This window comes from Eurytemora carolleeae, unplaced genomic scaffold (genome assembly GCF_000591075.1).
Source record: "Eurytemora carolleeae unplaced genomic scaffold, Eaff_2.0 scaffold689, whole genome shotgun sequence".
NCBI lineage: Eukaryota > Metazoa > Arthropoda > Copepoda > Calanoida > Temoridae > Eurytemora > Eurytemora carolleeae.
The window spans coordinates 47,851-73,175 of NW_019396586.1; the positions used below are offsets into that span (position 1 = coordinate 47,851).

The 25,325-nt window shown below is 33.1% G+C and overlaps 2 protein-coding genes across 2 annotated transcripts in view; both read left to right on the forward strand.

Moving 5' to 3' along the window:
• LOC111705945 (ankyrin-2) overlaps positions 1 to 4,593 on the forward strand; it is a 23,750-nt gene extending 19,157 nt beyond the window's left edge. Inside the window, exons 15-17 of the mRNA XM_023478658.1 lie at positions 1,078 to 1,197; positions 2,384 to 2,465; positions 2,895 to 4,593. Of these exons, the coding sequence (XP_023334426.1) occupies positions 1,078 to 1,197; positions 2,384 to 2,465; positions 2,895 to 2,963 (271 nt within the window). The 3' untranslated portion in view covers positions 2,964 to 4,593. The remainder of the gene's footprint in view (positions 1 to 1,077; positions 1,198 to 2,383; positions 2,466 to 2,894) is intronic.
• On the forward strand, positions 4,582 to 24,766 carry LOC111705943 (mitochondrial proton/calcium exchanger protein). The gene is made up of 23 exons (XM_023478657.1): positions 4,582 to 4,649; positions 7,380 to 7,794; positions 8,720 to 8,901; positions 9,405 to 9,472; positions 9,888 to 10,010; positions 11,241 to 11,379; positions 12,325 to 12,400; positions 12,669 to 12,714; positions 12,964 to 13,080; positions 13,269 to 13,368; positions 13,746 to 13,904; positions 15,375 to 15,662; positions 16,911 to 17,102; positions 18,690 to 18,870; positions 19,476 to 19,603; positions 20,065 to 20,169; positions 20,478 to 20,529; positions 20,760 to 20,824; positions 21,352 to 21,424; positions 21,901 to 22,001; positions 22,979 to 23,086; positions 23,617 to 23,772; positions 24,532 to 24,766. Exons 2-23 carry the CDS (start codon positions 7,401 to 7,403, stop codon positions 24,583 to 24,585), a joined length of 2,907 nt encoding a protein of 968 aa, XP_023334425.1. The 5' UTR covers positions 4,582 to 4,649; positions 7,380 to 7,400; the 3' UTR covers positions 24,586 to 24,766.
• The last annotated feature ends 559 nt before the right edge of the window (positions 24,767 to 25,325 follow it).

A 25,325-nucleotide genomic window follows, 5' to 3' on the forward strand; every position in this document is an offset into this window, starting at 1 on the left:
ACCTGGCAACATACAGAAACACAACTGCATTAACCATTCAGAACACCTGGCAACAGGCAGAAACGCAACAACATTATTTATGCGGATAGCTTGGCATTACTCAGAAGCACAACAACATTAATTTTGCGGATAGCTTGGCAACATTTGGAAACACAACATTAACTTTGCAATTTGGCCACTTGGCAACACACAAAAACACAACATCATTATTTATGCGGACTAGTTTGCATCACTGGGAAACACAACAACATTTACGATGCAGACAGCTTGGCATCACTTAGAAACATTAACCATGTGGACAGCTTGGTATTACTCGGAAGCACCCCAAAGCTAAATATGGGCCCATTGAATCAAATGTCATCCGATCCAATCGTTATCTGATCCATGTGTTATCCGGTCCATAGGTTATCTGATCAATGTGTTATCTGATCAATTGGATATCTGATCCATTCATTATCTGATCAATATGTTATCTGATCCATTCATTATCTGATCAATGTGTTATCTGATCCATTCATTATCTGATCAATGTGTTATCTGATCAATGTGTTATCTGATCAATGTGTTATCTGATCAATGTGTCATCTGATCCATTCATTATCTGATCCATTCATTATCTGATCAATGTGTTATTTGATCAATGTGTTATCTGATCAATGTGTTATTTGATTAATGTGTTATTTGATCAATGTGTTATTTGATCAATGTGTTATCTGATCAATGTGTTATCTGATCAATGTGATATCTGATCCATGGGTTTTATAGTCCTGCATGTGGTGTAATGTCCTTGCCTTATCTGAACTATGTGTATCTAACCCATGCTTTATCTGATCCATGTGTTATCAGATCCAAAATTTGTTATCCAATCCATTTGTTATTTGATGCATGCATACATATCCGATCAATTCGTTATCTGGTTAATTCGTTATCCAGTCAATTCGTTATCTGGTCAACTCGTTATCCAGTCAATTCGTTATCCGGTCAATTCGTTATCCGGTCAATTTGTTATCCGTTCAATTCGTTATCCACTAAGTACGGCTGAGGGATTCAAGTCTTGTAAATAATATTATTATGCAGGGTGATAAAGTTGACCCCTCAGCAGTTTGCGGATTTAAAATCCGGGAAATCTGGTAAAATTGTACTGGCGGGAACTAATTCATTTAAGAGAGAAAATATTACACTGGCTTCACAACATAGGTAAATACGTCATTTGTAATTTAAACCATGCAATCCAAAGTTTTGAATTTAAGGATTGCGAAAAATTCCTTTTCTCACTGTTGTAGCTGAAGCTTTATAACAATACCATTGAGAGAGAAAAGTGGGACAATCTTTGTCATTGTGATTTAATTGAAATTTTACTCCTTGGAGTTTTGTAGTTTCCAGTTTTTGGTTCAGTTGTTGTTTAAAATTTTATTTGAATAACAGAATACAAGACTTGTTTGATGTAGAATAAATATCAATATATTTCTTATTGTAAACATCTTTTGCCTTTCTTCATATTTTGATCTATTTTATGGTAACATTTGTCATTTTTTAACTCACTTCAGCAAGATTAATTTACGGCTTATTGTGAGGGATATAAATTTTTTTGAAAATACTGTTTTTTTAGAAGACTCAATTCACTAAATAAGTAAAAGAAACTGAGCTGAAAACTTTAGAATGAGATATCCTTTATCATGATCTCTTAATTTGATTATCCAATGTACTCACTTTGGATTTTCTTCTTAATCATCTTTTTGGATATTTCTACTGTAGAAAAGTAACGTTTGATAACAATTACAGATGCAATGCTATATTGATTTAACTAATATCCGATTGAATTAAAGTCAGCTGTTCACAAGCCGGCTTTTAGAGCATTTAAACAAATATAAATTTAATCATCATGTTAATTTGAAATTATTAAAAAACATATTTTAGGACTATTGTCATTTCGAACCGTAGTCCTAATAGACATTAATACAAAACTTGTGTTCGTTCAATCGATATGACACCATCAACACGAGAAAATCAAAACCGGTTTTTCAAAAGTTTTGGTATTACTTAAAAGGCTTTTGAGATTAATTTGAAATCCAATTCCACTTTTTTCAATGAAATGAAACTTGTTATTCTAATCTTTTGTCCATATTTCACCTATAAAAATTCATAATTTAATGAATTTAATTATCAGGTATATCTCATTCTAAATAGTAGAGTTTAAATAAATTTAAAAAAATTCTTTGGATAGTGTTTACAGTCTGAAGACTTTCTAGTCTGCAAATTAGTGTCTGTAATTGTAACTTGTATGCAATATATTACTGTTTTTATCCAATGATCTTTAATATATTGTCAATAATTAACCTGTAAATTAGTATCATTATTATCATATGAATATATTTGTTATTAGAAAAATTCCCCGACTTGATGAAATTAATGAATTAAGAAGAAAACTAGAAGTTGAGTTAACCGAAGCTGAAAACTTGAGACAGGTAAAATTTTTAATTTTTTATAAACATTAAACAATACAAAATATCTCACTCAACCCAGCTGACATTTTATAATTTTTTTTCATCTTAAAAGCTTTACAAATCATTAATTCTTCGTCCCTTAACCCCTAAAGAGGGAGATAATGCTTATTATACCACATTCTTATCGGATTTACTACGTAGCCAAATCCGGAATATTTCTTGTTATTGTCACCCATTTTGTGTAATAATTATGATATTCCACGAACCAAGTGACAATATCAAGAATTATTCACCGCGAACTTGATAGATAGATAGATCCACGAACTTAGTGACAATATTAATATATTATGCGTAGGAAGAAAGTGTAATAATCAATATTATAACAATAATTTTGATTATTACACTTTCTTCCTACGCATAATATATTAGTCCAACCTCAATGATATTCAGGAGGCCAGGAAGAGAGACGAGGCTGCGGATCGGATACGGAAACAGATTAACATCCTCTCAAATATGTAGATCATCCAGAAGTTGGATTTTTACCTGCAAAGGGAGAAGATGTGAAAAGGGAAACTCTCAAATGTGATAAATAACATGAAGAAGATGGGGTTCTAAAAAGAGAAAGCCAAAAATTAAGAGTTCAGTGAGAACCAGATAACGGGAAAAGGAAGACGACATTAAAGCTACTTAGTATTTAATGTTGGTAAATGGATAAACTTTTAAATAGTAAATTATTAAAGGGACTGTAGGTCTAATTTTAAGTAACCCTTAATGCAAAGATATCAGTGTCCGATTTATAACGGTACCCTTGAAATCTTTATCTGATGAAAACGTAAAACATAACGTCGTTTTTTCTGACTTGGAAAAGTATTTTTTTCTGATAATTTATCCATTAATTCTGACAAGCAAGAAATGCGCAAGTCACTTTTTCAGAGAAACCACAACTGAAAATTAACAGTTTAAACAATGGTATCTTATTCATGCTTGATCTGACGAAGCTTTTAAGGGTACTGTTATAAATAGAGCATTGCCATCTTTGCATGTAGGACAGGTACTAACGCTTACAGTCCCTTTAAATGACATAAAATTAAAATTGGGTATATGTGTCATGTTCATTGGGAAGTCACAACTATAGTCTTAAAGTCGCCTTCCTGTTATATTTTTCTGTTGAAAATGAAGATGTTTCTTATGGAACAAAGTGAAATTCAGTATTTAGCCTTGTTAAACGATTGATATCGCTTTTCTCCATATCTACCAGTCAAAAATTCATTCAGTTGTCAAAATATATTATAATTCTTAATCGGTCGGCTCTACAGTAAGTCCTTAAAAAAATAACTTCACTTCTTCAACAAGCATAATTAACAATCATTATTAAAATGATGAATATAAGATTCCGGTGTTTTGAAATTTAGTTTATTGTGTTTGGTCCAAAGTAAGCTCAGCATGAATCTTTTATTTTGTTTTAGTTTAATTAATTTTGATTTAAATTGTAATTTAAGATTGGGTAATTTCTGTTTTCCTACCAACAATGCGGGTTATTTAATGTAAGATTTTAGAAAGTCGGATAAATTTATCATTAACAAAAATAGGAAGCGCAACCATTCTTCCTCCCTCACCCCCCTTTTTATTTGGAAAATGGAAAACTGTATTATTAGATACCAAATTCTTACAAAACATTCTAGTTTAACCCAGTCTTCGGAGCTAACGATAGAATTTACAAAATGTAATTTTTGAGAGCTCTTTAAAACTGTTCCCGCATATTTATGGCTATATTTATACATGTTAATAATTACTGAGATCTAGGTATAATAGTACAAAACCCATTGAAAAATTCTAAGACGACATTTTATAATTTCTTTTCGTCTCCGAAGTTCTGGGTTTTGAATGTTTGCTGTATCAGTGTATCATTTAACTAAGTAATAATTTCCCCAGCCCAAAGTACTCCAGTTGCGCTTCTGTTTTGTACATTTACTAACTAAGATTCAATCCACCATTCTTTCTACGAGCGCCTAATTTATCGCGATCTTAAAATTGTTGATTTACTCCTTACCTTGTTTGCCCTTGTACCTGTTCATGTACTTTAATCAGAATAGATATTGTTATATATTTATATATCATGCTTATGTAAATTTATTTTAGAATATTTTCAGAATTTTAAATGTTAGTAAGTCTCTGATCACTGGCCTGAAAGAGATCTATTTTCCGGTAAGAGGCTTAGATAGTTACCTGAGGCTTTAAGATAAAGAATTAACTGTGTTAACAGTTACAGTTTTAACCATTTAATCAATGTTTGACAAAAAATCTATGTTGAAAATTATGAAAATACAAAAAAAAATTTAAATAACACAGTTAAATGTCTAAAACATATAATATTGACGTGGGGGGGGGGGTCGCAAAAAAAAGTTATTACAGGGTGAGTAAAAAAGTGTGATTAACATCGTCTTTTATAAAAATGTTTTTTATCAAATACAAACAGAGTAAACTTGTCCGTCTTCACTGTTCATCTTGCGGAGACATTATAGACACATCTTTACCCTTTTCATAAAATAAACTATAGCAGACATAATAATATTATGGCTTTTGAAATTAGGTTTTACAATGCTAATTCATAACAAAGACGATATCGAATTCGTCACTGAATTCCCATGTTTTTTGGGACACCCTGTAGCTGAGCTGTATTTTAAGCTATATTCTGTTTTGATGTTTTAAAAAGACAGGAGAGATAAAAAATCCCTTATCTCAGATCTGATGCATGGGAATTTAGAATGAAAGAAACAATAAAATTATTACCGTCTTTTTTCTTTTTTTATTCATTGTATCCGAAAAAAGACCCTGCTTTTACTTCGCATACTTTCGTTGTTCCATATTCCCGGAATCTATGAATCTCCTCCTTTTGTTGTCCTTCATAATACAATTGCATGACTGCAGCGGGCCAGCATTGGAACCCGTTGCAACCGGTTTTATATTAGATCAGAGCTGAAAACTTTAGAATCCCAATTGGTTAATTAATTTGGAGATAATAACATGAGAACAAGCATTATTTAATCTGGAAATTAAGAAAACTTCTTGTTTTCAACAAAAGATATGCTCGGCATGAAAAGTAGGGAGACATAAACGGAAAAATCGTATTTTAAAGTTCTAAGAAATCTTATTTCGACAAATTTGCGGATAAATAAATCCATATTTTCTTGAACATCCATGATGCGTCTTCTAAGTGATACAATATATCGTGGATTTCATCATAAAAATTGTGTAATTTTTAGTATTTTTGCATCATGAAAATGAGCTTTGAAAATATCCTAAAATTTACTTCAGTAAAGTGTTGAGAACAAATTCGTATTCATTTTTTGGAACAAATTTAAGATTTAACTGTTTAATTTTACGTTATTTATTTTAACTTGAAATACTTGCTAGAAAAGGAGGTATGCCTTTTTTATTGTCATAGTTTAGTTTGGAAAGTAACCAATTGTTTTTAAATAAGTTACTTTTAAAAATTAAAAGCAAATAATTTTGTTAAATAATTTTTAATAAATTTCATAACTCATCCGTTTCTGGCAAATTAAAATTTGTATTTTTTACTGTTAAACAGCAGAATTTATTTTTAAAAGCCGATTAAAGTCCGGTTAAATCTAGAAAGCCCCCCCCCCCCCTTCTGCAAAATGAAACCCTGTACAGCTACGTCATGCAGTAAGTAGAGTTTAGACTCAAGTCAAGGCAGTCCCAGTACTAGGCAGCGGCAGCGCTGCTGCTGTGTGCACTAATCAATACTTAGATAAATTCAGGGCTTTGTCTTGACCTAGTTATTTTATCATAGTTAATAAATGAAAAATGTTTCTTCAGAACACATTATCCATTATTTTTGATAACTCCGAGTATAAAAATACTTAAAAGTGTTCGGTTATAAAAGAAAATTATCGTTTACTTTTCTTCATTTATTTATTGTATGTTCGCAAAAAAACTATTTATATAGAGGTATTGATAATATTAAGTTGATGGGTTTTTACTTTTTATTTTAGTATTTTTGATATATATTTCATCAACTCTATTCTGAGCCGAGTATCAGAAACCGGTTTTCCTGTGGTCTCCATGTTTTCAGGGATAAATATAATTTGTTTAATCGCAAAAAATTAAAAGTTCAGACTAGAAATAAAACAATGTTTATATTTATGTAATAAATTTATAAAATGCTCTTGCATAAAGTGGCCGGATTGAGAAAGAACTGCCTATATACTAAGTCGTACTTAAACAATTTATAATTATAAAACTGGTCAGATCTTTACTTCGTTATGGGACGATTATAGATTTACGTGAATATACCACTGTAGGTTTTGGTTAATGGACAAAATATATTAACTGTTTACATTTTTAGAAGTTAGTGAAATTGACCAGAATTCTGTTTCTTTATGTACTGTATTTATTTCGTAAATAAGGATGGTTTTCCCCCCTAGAAATGTTGTTTTCCACGTCTTACAGTATACACACTGCACAGGCAGTAAAATGCACACATTTTAAAAAGTTATCGATATTTTTAGACGAATCTAAATTTGTTAAGGCAATTTTTTTCGTCCATAAAAAATTCGGGGCCGATCGGTTCAGGTGTTCTGACGTTTATCGGTACAAACAAACAGACAAACAAAGTATATATATAGAAGGCGGGGGAAGAGGGTTTGTGTACATATATTTTACTGATGACGTATAGTAGGACCTCGAAAGCTACATGCTCATGATGATTGCAAAAATTTTTAGCAAAAAATTGTTATGGAAGATGGGTTATGCTGTTAACTAGTTGTTGTATATTCACATTTTTAAAAATCTTAGCGCCCAGCGGTCCTAATATGTCACAATAATAAATAAACAGACCCTATCCCGTTCTTCTTTGGTTTACTCTCATTGGTAAATTTTAAAAATTTTGTAATAATTTTCTTAATATTTCAGATATAAATATTTCTGTATGGAATGAGTTATCTTCTGCAGGGCTCGGGTGCTCTGCTAGCTCCATGTTTTGGGAGCTTGGGTAGAGAACTCACAAAATTTGCTCCCTGCATTTGTATACGATGCTCCAGATTAATCGAAATCGAGCGGGGCCGAGGCCCATTACAAAATACAAGATCATTTACGAATCAACCATCTCCCACCTTCCCTCTTCCTTCAATACCCTCAACATCGACAAACCTCCAGTATATATATCGCGACGTCAACGATATTGGTCATCTTCGTCGACAATTTCCCAGCGACAACTTCCGGCAGAAGTATTTTACGAGTTTCCAATCTCAGCTTCCTCTGTTAGGGTCGACCGGACCGATAGCGGTCAACCTTAACTTCACCTGTGCTCCCGATATACCGTACACAGGTGAGCAATTAATAAATAAATCTTCTTGAAAACTTAAGTATTTTTTAAATAATATTCAAATTATCCTTTTCATATTTTCTCTGATGTAAGGAAAAAAGTATAGTTTTCAATGTCGTTTTTCTAAAATCATATCTTCAGTGTTTATTTTTAAAGTCTTAAGAAATTCAACTTTTCTAACATTTTACGGTAAGGAGAGGAATGATAAATCAGTAATTAAGATCTGGAACGACTTATAGAATCGGGAAAAAAAGATGCATATTGCAGATCTACAGATTTGGGTCTAAAACATGGAGTCTTTGCTAATAAAATAATTGTTTCTTTAAAAGAAAATTAGGGATGATTACCTCTTCTTGATCCTTTTATCAGCAAAAATAGCAAGAAAAAAGGAAAATAATCATTTTTTTAAAAAAGAATCTTTAAGAAATATTGGGGTGAATATCCAGTACATATAATATTGTTATACTATATCTGGTATCCAGTACAGATAATATAGTTGTACTGTATTAGGTATCTAGTACGTACTGTATCAGGTATCTAGTACAGGTAATATTGTTGTACTTAATCAGGTATCCAGTACAGATAATATTGTTGTACTGTATCACAGGCGCGTACACAGGATTCAATCAGGTTGGGCAAGTTTGGGGCTCGAAGCTTTAAAATCTTTGTATCGTCCGACGTTTGTACTGTCCGATATTCCTGATTCTAACCTTTGCCCATAAATCTCAGGGGGGAGGGGCAGAAGAATTACTGGCCCTCCTGTGTACGCGCCTGCTGTGTATCAGGAATCCATGTACAAAAAAGAAAATATTTTCAACGAAGAATTTCTTCTGAAAGTCTCCCTCCCCCGGTACATCCTTTTAATCATCTCTGGATTGTTCAGCAGAACAAAACCCTTACCTCTCATATTTAACATTTTAACTTTCAGGTATCCAGTACAGATTCCTACACACCTCCCCGTGTGTGTCGGCTAGGCCTAGCAGTAAGCTGGAGGAGAGCGTGGAAAGGTTGAAGGAAAGACAGAAGGAAACCCTCCTAGAGCTCTCCAGGGTTAAAGAACTGGAGAAGAAAATTAAAAATGTGATAGAAAAGGACGAACAGTTGTCCCAGGTAAGATTATGATCAATCTAAGCAATGAAGACAACCCCCCCCCCACCCCCATATGTAAAATTGTACAATTTGCAACCAACAATTGTTATCTAAAAGTTCAATTATTTTCCGCTAAAAATTAGTTATTTTCCCAAAAAATAAAACCCTGAAAAAATTCCCGGTCCATGCATTCTTCGCTAGGAAACAACCAAACTTTACAATTACAAAAATGTTACCATACATTTATCGAGGTTTTAAATGAATAAAGAATTTAGGTATGTATTTCTTATCCTTCCTGTAGTTGATCATTGAAGTATGCGCAAACAAAAGATTGCACAATCCTGAGCTTTTTAAAACTTTTCAAACTTTTAATCTTTGTCATTAAATTTACATGTTATCAAATCCATCTTTACCGTACAGAAGCCCTGTTTCTGTTACAGTACTTAAATCATGAAAAGTCCTAAAACTACAATTATTGAATGATATTTTAAAAATAGTTTCATTAATTGAATATATTTGGTTAGGCTGTGAAAGTTTCAATTGATCCGAAAAAACATTTGACTACTGTAGAGAAAAAATCTTTGTGGACCAGGTTAGATTTTTAGCTATTTCATTAAAAAATTAACTTAATCCGATTCCGGTAACACAAAACAAGTGGTGTAACATTTTTCCGCTATTCATTAAATTTGGACTCTGAACAATCCTGCATGCAGTACAATTCTATGTATGTATAAAATTGCATTGCCATAAACAACCTCTAATTAATCATTATCTTTGATGGATAAAAGTCGTCTTCCTTTTCTGCAGTTTTCTGGTTATCACTGTAATGCTGACAATTTCTTTAACCTTAATTTTCATAGTTCTCATGCAGTGCTTAGTTCTCCTGCAGTACTAATGTATGATAAAAAATGGAAATTTTACGTTTTAACTTTTAATAAAATCTTAAAACTGGATGGAAAATGTACGAGCTTTAAATTGGATCCCATAGAACTGTTACCATGTCATAGGTTTGTTGAAGAGTGTAAACATTACTACTCTGGGTTCAAACTTCTGTTTCTTGATGTCAGGGTTTCATCTAAGATTATCTGGAAGGTTCTAAACGGACACACACTCAGCAGAAGAGAAAACAGGTACAAACTTTATTTTTTTACTTCTAACTTTTATCTTGGAATTTTTTTCCCAGTGTTACTAGGATTTTTATCCAGGTTTATTTCTTCACAAAATTGGGGGAAATTTGTTTTATCAGAGGATTTTTTTTGAGTGAATTGTCAAAACGGGAGAAAATTTGTCTGTTCAGTTGTTCATATGTTTCCCAAATATTCATAAATGCTCCCACAAGTGGGGGGGGGGGAGTAATTCTTCAAACTTTATACCCCTGTAAGCTGTACTTCATCATATTCATTTTTTTATTAAATCACAGAGGGGAGAGAACAAAGGCATTATGTAATGAGATTTGTCGTGAACTGAGGTCACTTATCTGTACACATTTTACTGTGACGGCTAGTTTTTTTCTGTAAATCTGTTTTTTCTAGGTTTAGGTTTACAATTTTTGAGTTTTATTTGCTGCATTGGGGGAAAAAACTTGGGTGAAGAGTACGAAAAATGATGAAAAAACTTCCCCTCCCCCACCCCCAGATCTCCAAAAAACATTTTCCCAGGGCCGGGGGGTAATTCTTAAAAACAAAACCCCTAACGTCTGGTCTTTTGATATCTAAAATCATTGTTTTCTAGCTGTCGTTTATTTACAATTTACTAGTTTCTGTCCATGCCTCATACGTTCTCACTTCAATACAAATATGAATGAAACCCTTAAACCCCACTTAATTGTACACACATAGATGTTATGTATCATTATGGAAATTTTCATGTCAACTAATTAGGGCGAATCAAAGTATGAGCCCGACGTTTGTACTGTCCGATCTTTGTATCGTCCGACGTTTGTACTGTCCGATCTTTGTATCGTCCGACGTTTGTACTGTCCGATCTTTGCATCGTCCGACGTTTGTACTGGTACCGATTAGAATAGAGAAGGGGGTTATTGAGTTTGTCCTTCCTGAAAATTTCGAGCCTTGACTGCAAACTAATTCTTCAGTTATCCTGATACATCATATTAAAATTTAAACAATCTCTTTCCCCTCTTTGTTATAAATCACGAGGGCCAGGCCGTATGCTGCATGTTGAATCACTGCGCCTTTAAAGTGGTCTTGGGGTTCCACGCCGGGTTCCGTTTCAGATATTTCTATTATTTCTCATTTCTATACTTCGAATCTAACTACATTAAGTCCAGAAATAGTTAATTTTGATATTCCATGCGGATACTATGATAAATCTGAAAACAACCTTCAACATTTATTTTTTAGACAACTTGTGCGTACTGTGTCAGATTTGTTCCGTCTTGTTCCTTTCAGTGTATTTATTATCGTTCCATTCATGGAACTGTTACTTCCGGTAGCACTGAAACTGTTTCCTGGTATGCTTCCGTCAACATTTACTAGTCAGGTAAGGGTTAGTAACTTACTGATAGTGTTTATTCTCAAGGAAATATTTAATACTTGGAACATTACTTGTTATGATTGAAACACACAGGAATACGTATAGATTAAATTGAAAAAAAGCTTTTCCCCCCCCCCCTCCATTTTTATTGGTATGTTTTGAGCGCACATATTTTCTCAATAAAAGTAATTTCCTTCCCTGCAGAATTGTTATCAAAGAGTTAAGATTAAAATGTCAGGGGTGTATATTCTAAGAAATCAAAGACCAAAGATGAGGCGAAGAGAGGGAAAAAGGGAAGGGGAAAGAAAAGGAAAAAAGGAAAAATGAAAGAAATGGGGAAGGGAAGGGAAGAAGCTCTTTACCTTTACACATGCCACGTAACTCTATCTAAAATAAGAGAATTTTTCATAAATAATTTTCCCCAATAGTTAACAGCACAACTTCATAACAAATATGATAAAAGAAGGCTTGAAATTGTTAAAGTAGGTTTGACTTTTATGCATTGTAAAATGTAACATTTTAGGGATTATTAAGCACTGCAATATGCACATTAAAAAATTATTTCTTAAGGAAATTAAATAATAATTGAAGGGGGGGGGATAAAGAATCAAAAAATTTGAATTATTTACACCCCTGTCTTTTTTCTAATTTAATTTTCTTAGCCCCCTCTCACCACTTTAAAAATCATATTATTTTAGAAGTTACATATTATGTTCCGAGTTTTATTCGCTAAACTAGGGGAAAATCAAAGAATTTTTGGATGAAAAGTTTTAAAATGAATATAAAAAAGTTGCATTTTGATGTCGCAATTTTTTCCTCTCAAATCATCAAAAATCATTCCCCCCAGGAGGAGGAGGGGGGGGGGGTGTTATTCTGAATAATTTAAAGCCCTGCAAAATGTAAAAAGTAAAAACACTAAATACAATATATAAATATTTTTTTTATACTAAGGATGAAAGAGAAGTGAAAATGCGACGAGCTTTGGGTGCTAAACTTGAATACGCGAAATTTTTACAACAAACTCTAGGAAAATTCATCATAATTGCATAAAAATATTAACGAAAAATAAAAAAATGAAGAAGACCAATGGATCGAAAACCTGAGCATAAAAAAGTAAAATGTGATTAATTGATTAAAAAAAGGAAAGGGATGATTTAATCATTATCCCGAAGTGCTCGCGATAACTCATGGTTTTCGATATTGTGGTCATCTTTCAAATTATTTACTATCATTGAAAATCTGAAGTTAAACTCTGTTTATTTTTAAATATATTAAAACATGATGAAATATTGTAGATGATATGGGTCCAACGGGTAAAGGGCATAAATCTCAATCTGCAAGGTTTGTTATGATTTTAAGGCTTTATAATATATAGAGAATAAGAAACTGTGAGGTTGTTTACATTTTAGCGTGAATTGACTAGTTTGATTATGTTCCATGAGATTGTAGAATATATTTAATTTTCTGCAAATCTTTGACTGGTTCTGAACATTTTTTAAATCGGATTCGCATAAACAATACAAATATTTGTAATTAATTATAAACAATTAATTTTCTTGTTTCGTTTTAATTTGATATTGAATATTTCAGGGATTTTGTGAGTTTCTATCAATCTGTGAAGCAGGAAGGAGCTCCTGTCACAAATAAAGAAATTCTCAAATTTTCCAAACTTTTTGAGGATGAGATCACCCTGGATAATATGACCAGGTAAGGTTTTGAGGATGAGATCACCCTGGATAATATGACCAGGTAAGGTTTTGAGGATGAAATCACCCTGGATAATATGACCAGGTAGGGCAGGACTTTTTTTTAATGATCATAGATTAATCAAAATCATAGTTTTTTTAAAGAAGGACTTAGTATTTTGTATTCAAATTTAACATGTTATTATCTAGAGGTCAACTGGTGGCATTATGTCGACTGCTGGAGCTAACCCCTATCGGAACTAATTCTTTTCTACGGTTCCAGCTAGAGATGCAGTTGAGAAAGCTTAAGGTAATTCACATTTAATCAAAAAATTGTATTTGTCATTTAAAAGTCTCACTTGCCGATGCACATACAAATTTAAACGACGTTAATCAATCAATCAACACATTGTTTTTTAATGATATTTGGGAAAATGGTTCTGTAGTGGGGAAAATTTTTTAGGCCTTCAAAAATTTCATTAACCTTATAATTTTACAAATCCCTGGAACCGCGATTTAAACAGTAAGACATACGTGCGAAAATTTTGGAGTCGTCAAGAAGGGTTTATACTTATAATAGTCGATGATTGATGAACGAGAATAGATCCATTATTCAATCATAAATAATTCATCCCCCCCCCCCATTTCATTATTACGAACAGTCCCTTTAACTGTGGATATTTTTAGGCTGATGATATTATAATCTCCCGTGAGGGTATAGACGCGTTGAGCGTGACTGAACTACAGATCGCGTCAAAGGAGCGCGGCATGCGCGCACTGGGTATTACTAAGGAAAAGCTGACCGAGCAACTTAAACAGTGGATTGAACTCTCAACTAATGAAAAGGTATATAAAACAAAATATTCAATAACTAATTGAAAGCCACAATTTTTATATAACAATCAAATTGTCAATGATTTTTCTTTCTGATTTGGCGCATTTAAAATAAAAGCAATGTCAACATATTTTACAAGCAAAGTATCTTCTATATACTTATTGCTGTAATCTGTGTTTGTTTGTCCGAACATAACTCAGGAACCCCTGGACCAATTTGCTTCAAAATTTAATTGGGGATCTCGGAGAGGTAATTTACGACCTATTGCGGGTAAACGGCGGAATTTATGACGAGTAACCTGGGCAAAGCTGGGTTCCCAAGATAGTATAAAAATATTATAAGATAAGAAACTTTTTCTCTAAAGAGCTTCGTTTCCTAAATCTTGGTAAACAATGAAAACCAGAAGATATTGAAACTTTCGTCATATTTATTTTTTATATTATGAAATGTCAGTAAAAAATGTTGTGACGATTGCGACTGCAAATTATTTCTATAAAAGTGTCTTTAACATTGTTGGAAAATAGCAAATTACAAACCCTTAGCTTTTTTTTCACAGTTTTCTGTTTCTAACTGTACTTACTACAGCCAATCTCACAAATATAAATACATAACAAGAGCGCTTGATTTGTCGTCTTGAAAATTATTTTTAAATGTATGACAGTTGTAATGCTTCATCCTTGGTTGCACAAAAAGAAAGCTTCTCGGAAAGATGTTCGCAGCTTCAAAGGGTTGATTAAGATTTATTAAAATATTTCCAAATATCAATATAGACCGTCATAAGTTTTTTGATTATTCTTAAGAAACTGCTTCTTATTTTTAATTTAAGGTAAATAATAGCCCTGAAATATGAAGGACAGCAATTGATAAATTAAACTCGATTATCCGTGGCATTTGATCTTAAATATGTTGAGAATATGAACATAAACAAACTCTTGCTTTGTATTCATATATTTGGGGACCACTGTAACAAATTTAAATGACAGTACAGCCATTACTTCTGTTTAAAAAAATTCCAAAAATTTGTGGATAAAAATGTATGCAAAAACTACGAATCAATGAAATACAAGGTTTTGTTTAAATTGCATGCAACAAAATTCTCCGAAATGAAAAGTTTTATTTCTGCAGAATATTACGCAAGAAGGAATTACTACCAAGGGCACCATCCTAGAATTTCGTTCATAGTTGTAACTTTTAAGCACTTTGTTCCCTTTAGAAAAAGCTTGTGTTAAAATCTAATTAATCTTAGATTTTTGTTTAAAAACTAAGTGCTACAGTTTATTGGTGCAGTAGAACCAGATAAAAAAAAAATTGACGACGTAAAATTGTTGATCAGAGCAATCGTTTTAATTGGTATTTTCCTATTTCCTTTAAGATACACTACCTTTACAGGGCCTTTAAGGAGATTACTTTCATGACGGGCTCCCTTGCAGATCTACCATTATTCCTTATTCTTATATATCCTAATCTTCTACTTGTTCCAGGTTCCTCCAAGCCTTCTCCTGCTATCCCGCACCTTGTACCTGCCCGAGAGTGTTGACCCTGCGCTTAAAATCGCTGCTGCAGTCTCAGCTCTCCCTGACTCTGCCGCCACCGGCGCCAAGGCGCGCCTGGGTGAGCGCGAGGGTAAGATTGAGAATGTGACGCGACTTGAGCTGATCAAGGCGGAGCAGGCGAAGATTGAAGAGGAGGCGAAGGATCAGGCGAAGGAGATCGAGGATAAACAGAAGAAGATGACGGATGAAAGAGAAAAACTCTTGAAGATATCTCAGGTTAAATTCTTTACAATTGTTAAATTATTTTACCAAAATTCTACTCAATGAGAGTAGAAATAAGGAGAGGGTGACTTAAATTCCAATATCTATATGCGACTGTGATTTTTGAATCTGATTTTATAGGCGACCGTTTTATGGGGGGGGGGGGGTCGCACACTTTGCTTAATAAAAATATTCTTGTTGATAATTTCTAATGACTTAATTGTAGATTCTTGTTGAGAGCATAAATATTTTAAAAAGGACAAAACTTGAAAAAGAGATTTTCTTCTTATTTTGCTTAAAATTCTGAAGTTAAATAAGGATGCGATGGCAAAAAAGGATAAAAAGTTAACATTACGAATACCCATTGTTTAAGTTAGAGAAATGAATGTATTGTATAAGCCTGTACATTATTACACTGATTAAGCATTATAGTGCTTAGGATCCATTTAATTTTGATCCGCACTGGAAAAAATGGAATCGGATCGGGATTCAGGTTATTTCCTTAAAATTCAAGGAATATTTTTAACGAAGCAGAATTTTCAAATTTTGTGTCATTTTTCGCTTATTTTTATGCAAAACTAATCTCTCTCTTTTCAATAGTTCAAATTTGGTTAAAAAAAAATTTGGCAGTTTATGTTTGATATTTTACCCCTCGGATCCGTATTCGTGGATCTGCATATTTTTGCGGATTCGGATCCTTAGATCCGCGTATTTTTTCGGATCTGGATCCAGGAAGCCAAAAGTTTGCTGATCCAACGGATCCGGATCCTAAGCACTGTAATACGCAATGCTAAAATGTATTCAACTGTTGATCTGATTTGACTTTGATGAACTTCTCCTGATTGCAAAGAAAATGGGTTGAGAATGATTTTAGCTAATGCTTATAAACAAAATACTTGAAGTAGTACATACACAAGTCCAAGAGTTAGTTTCAAGTATTTTCTATAATTATTTTAAGTATTTTTCTATACGTTTAAGATAATTTTATTGTAGTCTTTTCTCGTTTTTTTTTCTTAATGAATTATTTTGATTGTGGGGGGAACTGATCCCGTGCAAAATATAAAAGTGGATTAGATTTATTTTGCACAGTCTATGCACTCAATACAAAATGTACAAAGTTTTGCTGATACATATATTGAATTACTATATGTATTTTGAAACATTTTTAGATAAAAAAAATATTATATTATGAAATCCTCCTGTTCCATATTTGATTAATTGATTTGTTCCATATTTGATTCATTGATTAATTTCTCCTTTTAGGCTGCGTTGAATAAATCAGTTTATGAGCGAGATCTGGGTCTAACCCCAGCCCCCTCCTCCTCAGCGGAGAGGATAGTGACCGAGGCTGTCAGCATCCTCAGGAAGGCAACCGTGTCTGCGGAGGGGGAGGTTCGACACACTGGGGAGCAGGATTCTATATCTGAGGATACCCATGTTGGTCACGTGATACAGGTCAATATTCATGCTTATTCATTGGGGGGAGACCAAGGGTCTAGGAGCACTAGGAGATAAGAAGAAATTAAATTTTGGATATCAACTGCAAAAAAATGTCATCCTGTTTTGGTCCATTTTGACTAAAAATATTATTTATATTTCCTTTAAATTCATCTGTTTGGCCTAAATCAGTGAATACCCCCTTAAGATCAACTTTTTTCAAAATTCTTGCTAATTATTTGTTTGTTTTTTTAATTACGGGGGGGGTTTCTATCAGCAATGCGCACGGTGAAGAAATATATGGGAAATTCTCATTATCCCGTAGAGAAAATTTTTGAGTTTGAGGGACTTTTTTCGAATGGAAGGAAAAAGTATAAATCTATTTATGTAATTAATTATGAAAAGAACTTTTTAACTAACTAATCTGTAGATTGAAGTATCCCTCTTGTTAAGTACCTAGAGGGGGTTAAGCTTTTAGTTATGAAAAATATTTCTAGCTTTTAGTTAAGAAAAATATTGTAAGTTGGCAGCTTGAACGATAATGTTGTGTAACTCGGTCCTAGTTTATAAGTGTTCACGTCAGAGAGTGTTCTAGACTCGACATTGCAAAAAGTAAATCTACCCGAAAATTCATTTATTTTGCTAAAACTTTTTGACATGAATACCTATTTTTTGTTTTTGATATTATTGGATTGATTATTTTTTTTTAATTTCTGGATATTAAAGATTAATGATTTGAACTATTTCATTTTTAAATTAAATGATCAGACAAATTATTGAAAATGTATATTTTCTGAAAGCTAAAGGGGGAGCCTACTTCTCACACTTTTTTCTGTAATTTCATTACTTAAATAATGAAAAAAATTCCCCACCAAAAACGGTGTGGGAGATTCTTTAATGAAAAAATATGTCAACGAGTGCTTTTCTTTGAGAAAATTCTTGGATTTTAAACCCCGTCGCAGCTTGAAAACGTTATCAATTTTTAGATAAAGAAAATGACGGGAGGTTATTACTTAGCTATGATTTGATAAGAAATAAATTGCAAACCGGAATGTGATTATTTTGCATCTTTGTTATTTTGAAAATGAAAATGAATTGTCGGAAAATTTTAAAAACCTGTTTTTGATCTTTCTCAAGTCAGTTACCGTTGAATAGCTAAACCAGATTTATACTTTCTTCGAAAAGTTTATTATTATTATTTTTTTGGAAATAAGATTCTTAAAGTTGACCAGTAAATCTGTTGAATTTTGCGTACTTTGCCCTCTGCAGATCCTGCAGATTGCACTTTTTGTTTACGCTCTAGTTACTGTTGGGCAGTTCAGAATTATCTTAAACTTTTTAAAATTTAGTTCTTGAGCTTTTTAGTTACATACTTAATGATTAGAAATAAATTATTTTAAACCGCGCTAGAAAATTTTAGTTTTGATGATATTTTTGGATGGCCCCCTTGCCTGGAGACTAGATGTCTGGCCTATCAAATGAAGTGTGTAAGAGGGGCGGGGGAGTGTTTTCTTGCCTGAAAGATGGGGGGGGGTCAGGCCTACGTCAAAGTTTTAAAATTACATTCCTGATTATTTGCGCGTTTTACAGAAGTTTGTTTTTCAGGAGGTGAAACAGGCTCCTGTCCCTGTATCTTCTATATCTAAGGAGTTGTCTCCTGAGGATCTAGCAGCGCTCAAAAACGCGATCGAAGCGATAACGAAGGAGAAAGGGAAATCGTTCCTTCAGGAGCACGAGGTGCTTCTTGATCTGAAGCAGGAGCTCACAGATTATGAGGAGGATCTAGGTGGGTTCTTACCCCCCCCGGTCCGTAAAATGTAGGGCTTCCAGGAGGTTTTCAGGCCTCAATATAGGTGCTGAGCTCCCCCTTCGATAAAATCCTGAGTACGGCCCTGCCTAAGATCCATAACATTTTGATCCATTGAAGAAGTGGATGGATGTAGATCTTGATTTAGCCCTTAACTAATTCGTAAGTTCTCCTAATGTTGTTCCAAGAGAAAAAAATTCCCAAATCTTGAGATTTTCTTATTCTCGCATTATAGTTAAATTTGAGGTTTTATGGATAATATTTTCACTTGGATGTGGATGATCCGTATATTATAACTACTTTAATCTATTCATTAAATCAAACCTCAGAATTCCCTAATGGGTTTTGAACAACCGAATGAGTTGAATCAATTGAGGAATGTCTGGACTACAAATCTTAAATCAGAGGCTGAATTTTAAGAATTTGAACCGTGTCTCGACGCAGCTTAACTACTAAACTGGTTATTGGCGGTTCAGCGCCGCAGTTTAAATTCTTTTTAATTCGGCTCAGTTGTTGTTGAACCAGGATCAGATTGAACCAGATTCATAAGTTTCTAACTCCTCCAATAATCTCTTGTGATTTAGGTGAGCTGGCTGAACAGGCGGAGTTGAGCGGAAGGAAGGATATGAAGCAGAGCAAGGGGGCGGCCAGGCTCTTCTCCAGGGTCAACAAGATGCTCAAGAATATCGACGGTGTTGTCGGTAAATTGGAGGTCAGTCATATTCATAAAAGACGTTTTTTTCTTCTAAATATAACTTTTACCTGAAAATATGTGGAATATTTTTTTGTTTTATGAAGAACTTTTTGCATCCTATATTTCACCTTAATTTTGATCCGGATTTAAACAATTATTCTTTAGGGATTCCCGTTTTAGTTTGAAGTAACCCTTCATTGTAAACGTTTATCTCCGATCCACAGTAGCATCCTTTAACTCTCAATAATATGGAAGATATTGTCGTTTTTCTTTCATATATAGTTTTTATTTCTGACAATTTCCCTCACTAATTCTGTAGCAGAAGTCCGCTAGTTCCTTTATTGTTAAAAGTACCAAGTGAAAGGCATGAATATTTAATTTATTCTTAATCATACAAAGCTTTTAAAGGTAATGTTGTGGATTAGAAATGACATTCTATAAATAAAAGGATGAATTGATTCTATATATTTGATGTCTAGGCTAGGAAGAAGGTTCTGTCTACCCAGATAGATGTATTGGATAATGCTGGAGCAGCGAGTAAACTTCAGCAGAACCATCTTGTAACTGTTCAGGAGCTTCTACATGTAAGAATATTAATTCTTTAATGCACATTTTGTTTCTCAAAATATACCTTTGGATTTATAGATTTTGTGAACATAGTAAAAAGACGACATTGTAATCTTCCTTGAGTGGATGATCGATTTGTTTTTTGATTCTTTTTTCGATTCAGAAATAGTCGTCCATGATTGATTGGTCGGTTGGTTGGTTGGTTGGTTGGTTGGTTGGTTGGTTGGTTGGTTGGTTGGTTGGTTGGTTGGTTGGTTCGTTGGTTGGTTGGTTGGTTGATTGATTGATTGATTGATTGATTGATTGATTGATTGATTGTGTTCAGGCTGTCCGAGGACTCCAGGATGTTGCTGACTCCTCTCGTCTTGAAAGAATCGGTAAGATTAATCAAATTCATCTTCTCTCTTTTTTTTTTCTCTTTTTTTTTGTAAATTGACATAAGATTTAAGTCTGATCAAAACTTGGGAAAATGTTAAATGGGACCTCAACTTTTCAAAAACACCTGTTTTTTACAGGATTTTTATTGATAATTTTAAACTTGCTCATATTCATATTGAGCTTCAATTTAAATATAAAAATTGTTATGACACGTTTTATTTATAATTAGGCGAGGTTATTGCAAGAATGGATGATGATAGTGATGGAATAGTTAAACTAGAACATGTTAACAAGGTGATCAGAAATAAAAATTAGCCATTATTGAAGGATATATAAGCAAATTTATGGAGCACATAATACATAAAAGAATATCAATAAACAAAAAAAAATTGATAAAAATAAATTTGGACATGATTTAATGAATAGCAAGAAAATTTGAACTATTCTCTCCAAATTAAACGTGTTAAGTTCGAGAAAAGGTTCAACTACGTAAACGCGTTTGAATTTTTTCTCGCTATTAATAAATTTGATCCTTCGTTAGTATTGAAAATCAAATCATAATAAGAAAGTAGAAGATTATTAAGATAATAATTATAAAATTAACTACTAGGTATAGACCCAGAATTTAATTAACAACTGAACAACAAAAATAATTCAAAATAGAGGAAAACTTAACTTTTAACTGAAGTACGAATAAAATGTTGAACCTCTACCTAAACCTAAACATTTAACAAGTTCAACAGTTAATATTGTTTAGGTTATTGAACTTCTAGGTCGGGATAATGTAAACCTAAACAAGTTCAACAGATAATACTGTTTAGGTTATTGAACTGCTAGGTCGGGATAATGTAAACCTAAACCCTAAACAAGTTCAACAGATAATTGAGCTCATAGGTTAGTAACAATAAAAATGATCAAAATAAATTGTACTGGAGAAATAACCTATTAGAAAAGATAAAGTCATTGAATCGAATCTATTGTATCTCGTTTTTTTTTTCTCTAAAACTTTAATTACTTTAATGCTCATTTAAAAGAAGTAATTATTCACATTTTTTTCTTTTTTTATTAAATTCATTGATAAATATATCTTGAATGTTAATTATATCATAAGAAACATAAAATTATTTATTTTAACTAAAAAAAAATTGAGTCAACAAAGCAAAATTGCCCAGTAAAATTAAGGACAAGTGAAGATAAAAGTTAAAAATCGTGGGTTTCTGGAAGAAGAAAAAAATTTTAGACTCATTTTGTTTTACGGGATTTATTTGCTGAATTGTGGAAAAAATAGATTTTTTGGGGGGTAAATCATTTTGTTCGTGAAACTAGATAGTAGCCCTGCAATAGAATTTATTCAATTGAAAAATATTCAGGTAAGGAGGAAATGCTTGAGGTTGAAGGAAGAATAGAGAAGATATTGGGGAAAATACCGGCCTTTGATCAAGCAAAGAAGAAGATTGAAGAACAGAAAAAGGTAAAACACTTGTTAATTCCCTAGAACTATTCGTGCTCAATGCTCAAATTTCGGAAAGGGTCGCCAGTCCCTACATCATTGAATGCTGGGATTTCTTTATGAAAAAGTAATTTCATGTGATGTCGGGATCCTTTTCGGAGCTTTACATTTTTTCTTATTTCTTTATTTAATTTTATTTCTGATTTTGATTTGATCCAATTTGATTCAACAACATGGTTTAAATTAGTTTGTGTACCTCTTTAAAAAAGGGCAGCTAGGCGTTATGAGAACATAATAAAGCTGGTGGACTGTTTATGTAGCCGCTTAACACTATGCTACACTGTTGTAGTTAACGGTGAGAAGAAGTAGGGACAGAGAATAGATTCAATACATATTTCGTGACCAATGTCGAAGAGACAGTCTAAATATGTCTTTTGTCTTAAACATTGGCATAGCAATAGAAAGGTCTTAAACATTGGCATAGCAATAGAAAGGTCCCGGCTGAAGGTCAACACAACGTCCACTGCAGTGAGGACTTCAAAACTTGGATCTGATTGTGAGAGGTTCATCAAACCCCACATTTTTTATTTTATTTGATGTAATGTGATACGATTTCATTTATTAATTGATTCTGAGATTCTGAGATTCTGAGATTCTGAGATTCTGAGATTCTGAGATTCTGAGATTCTGAGATTCTGAGTTTCTGAGTTTCTGAGTTTCTGATTCTGATTCTGATTCTGATTCTGATTTTGATTCTGATTCTGATTCTGATTCTGATTCTGATTCTGATTCTTATTCTGATTCTGATTCTGATTCTGATTCTGATTCTGATTCTGATTCTGATTCTGATTCTGATTCTGATTCTGATTCTGATTCTGATTCTTCTAGACCCGCAGACNGATTCTGATTCTGATTCTGATTCTGATTCTGATTCTGATTCTGATTCTGATTCTGATTCTGATTCTGATTCTGATTCTGATTCTGATTCTGATTTGTAGAAAGAAGAGTTGGTTGACTCAGCTAAGGACCTGAAGGATCCAACAGATCCTGAACCTGAACCTCATATTGCTCAACTCTTCACCAGACCACCCAGATCAGATACCAAGGTAAGAGAGAGGACCTGGATACTAGACCCAAAAATTAAACAAATGAAGCCCGTTATCGGAAACTAAGTTTTTTGATTGGAGAAGTAAAATTTTGCAAAATCATGAAAAATCAATTTAGAAATGTTTTTCTTTGTCTCTTTACAAATATATTATACTCTCATGCTTTAAGATTAAATTCTACAAAACACCCCCCCCCCCAAAAAAAAAAAAAAAAGGAAGAAAGTTTTATAGAGTAGGCTTATTAACCAAAAACAGGGTAAAAATTTAGGATTCATACCTGTAAAAGGGAGAAACGTTTAAAGGGGGGGGGGCTGTCCCTTTGTTAACATCCCTGAGCTTTTGAATGGCGAATCTCGGGATTAATGCTTGATCCACTTTTTTTCATAATTTAGAGATTAAATATTGCTTGTTCTCCTCTTCTTATTAATCTCCAGATTGATTTTCAGATTGAGATTAAGGACATCCTATTCTAAAGTTTTCAGCTTAGATGCTTTAAATTATTTTGCACTTTTTGATCTTCTTTGTTCTAGGCTTCTGAGAGTTCTAGAACTGAACCTTTAGATCCGGCCTCGAGACCGGAGGAGGGTGAACTGAAAGAGAAGATGAGGGTGGAGGAGGACGAGGTGTCCTCTAAGGTTGAGGACAACAGTGTCAAGGATGTGACGGGGCAGGTCGAGAAGGAAACGGTATAACAATTTGTCGTTAAATGTTTCTGTAGATACAGGGTTACCCACTAAGTAAGAAACAATTCCGACCTAAAAATTGAAATAAAACGATCAAAAGTTTGCTGGCCCTTCTGGCCTCTAATTTGTTAAATTATATGATAAATTATTTAGCGACAAAACATTTATTTATAAAGTGAAATGAAAAATCTAACAAATTCCCTAGAGTCGCCTCGGAAGTCTCATTCTTTGAGGGTAACCCTGTATTTGACGGACTAAAACTACTCATTTATGTGTTTTAATTTATGTCATGTTTTTTGTCAAATTTCTTCCTCTATTGGGCACATTTTTGCTGAGAATATTTCTTTTGTACCCGTAGCCAGTAACTTTTAAATAAACGGAATACGTTAAACTCGATCTTTCAGCGCGGAGTGAAAATCCGATTTAGAACTCCTTTATCAAATATTGATCCGATGAGAAATGGGTTGAACTGGTTCGATGAGAGTTTAAATCATTCCATTTAAAAGTTCCCAGCTGAGGTACAGTAGTAGGAGATTATATCAAAACACTGAAGACAACTTTTCTATTGAAGTTTCTATTTCAAAAGACAAGAAAATAGAGTGAAGCTGTTAAATGAAAGATTTTTTCGTTTCCATGCTTTTGTGTATCACTATTCTTGCTGATTAACAGCTTGGTAGAAATAAAAATTGAAATCTAAAAGTCGTTTTCATTGTATTGATATATACGACGACGACTGTATGTTTAACTAAGAATAATATCTAGGGTGGTGTGGAAGATAAGGAGAAGATAACTCAGAAAAACGGATCCCAGCATTAATCTGAACAAAATCTTTTTTGTTCCATGCTTTTATTTTTATTATTCTTCTTAAACCTATACTCGTTCTTATATAAATTCCTGATGATTAAATGTGAAAAATATATGTTATTTAATATTTGATGCCAAGAAAACAATGTTTTATACATTGACCCATAATTATTAAATTATTAATTGATCCAAATAATTTGTTATGTTTGAGAAGCAAGAGCATTTTTATTTCATACTGAAGTCAAAGGGACCATCGTGATTTTAGGAGGAGCGTGCCCGATTCACAACAGTAATCATCTTTCAAAATCAAAACTATGAATATTTCATTCAAACTTAATCTGACAAGCTTTTTAGGGTAATTGGACATATATGTCACATAAAATTACGTTTACAGTTCCTTAAAAGGAAAAGTATTATGCTTGAATATTATGATCCTTGTGTAATGTGTAGTGTACGTGAAGGCAAGGTAATAATGCAAGGAAAGTTATTTCAGAGGTGTAAGCATCTTTTGTACTGCAGTGCACTGTCTCTGGGCGGTAATGTAAACACAAGACAGATGTCTTTTAATCCCCTCGGATACTAAACGAACACTGATGCTTCTATTCTTGTTTACAAATTCCGCCCAGAGAGAACTGGTTTCAATATGTACGCAGAGTATACGTAACTGTAATTAAATTTCCTTGCATTACAATCTTGCGTGCAGGGATGCTTAGATATTTGTAATTGATCAAAGCTGTTGAGGCGAGATATTA

What these genes read in the sequence shown, in the direction of transcription:
- LOC111705943 (XM_023478657.1), top strand. Translation starts at nt 7,401, where the DNA reads ATGAGTTATCTTCTGCAGGGCTCGGGTGCTCTGCTAGCTCCATGTTTT. An exon ending in AGATTATGAGGAGGATCTAG is followed by an intron (nt 18,871 to 19,475) that starts GTGGGTTCTTAC and finishes CTTGTGATTTAG; the next exon opens with GTGAGCTGGCTGAACAGGCG. An exon ending in GGCAGGTCGAGAAGGAAACG is followed by an intron (nt 23,773 to 24,531) that starts GTATAACAATTT and finishes AATAATATCTAG; the next exon opens with GGTGGTGTGGAAGATAAGGA.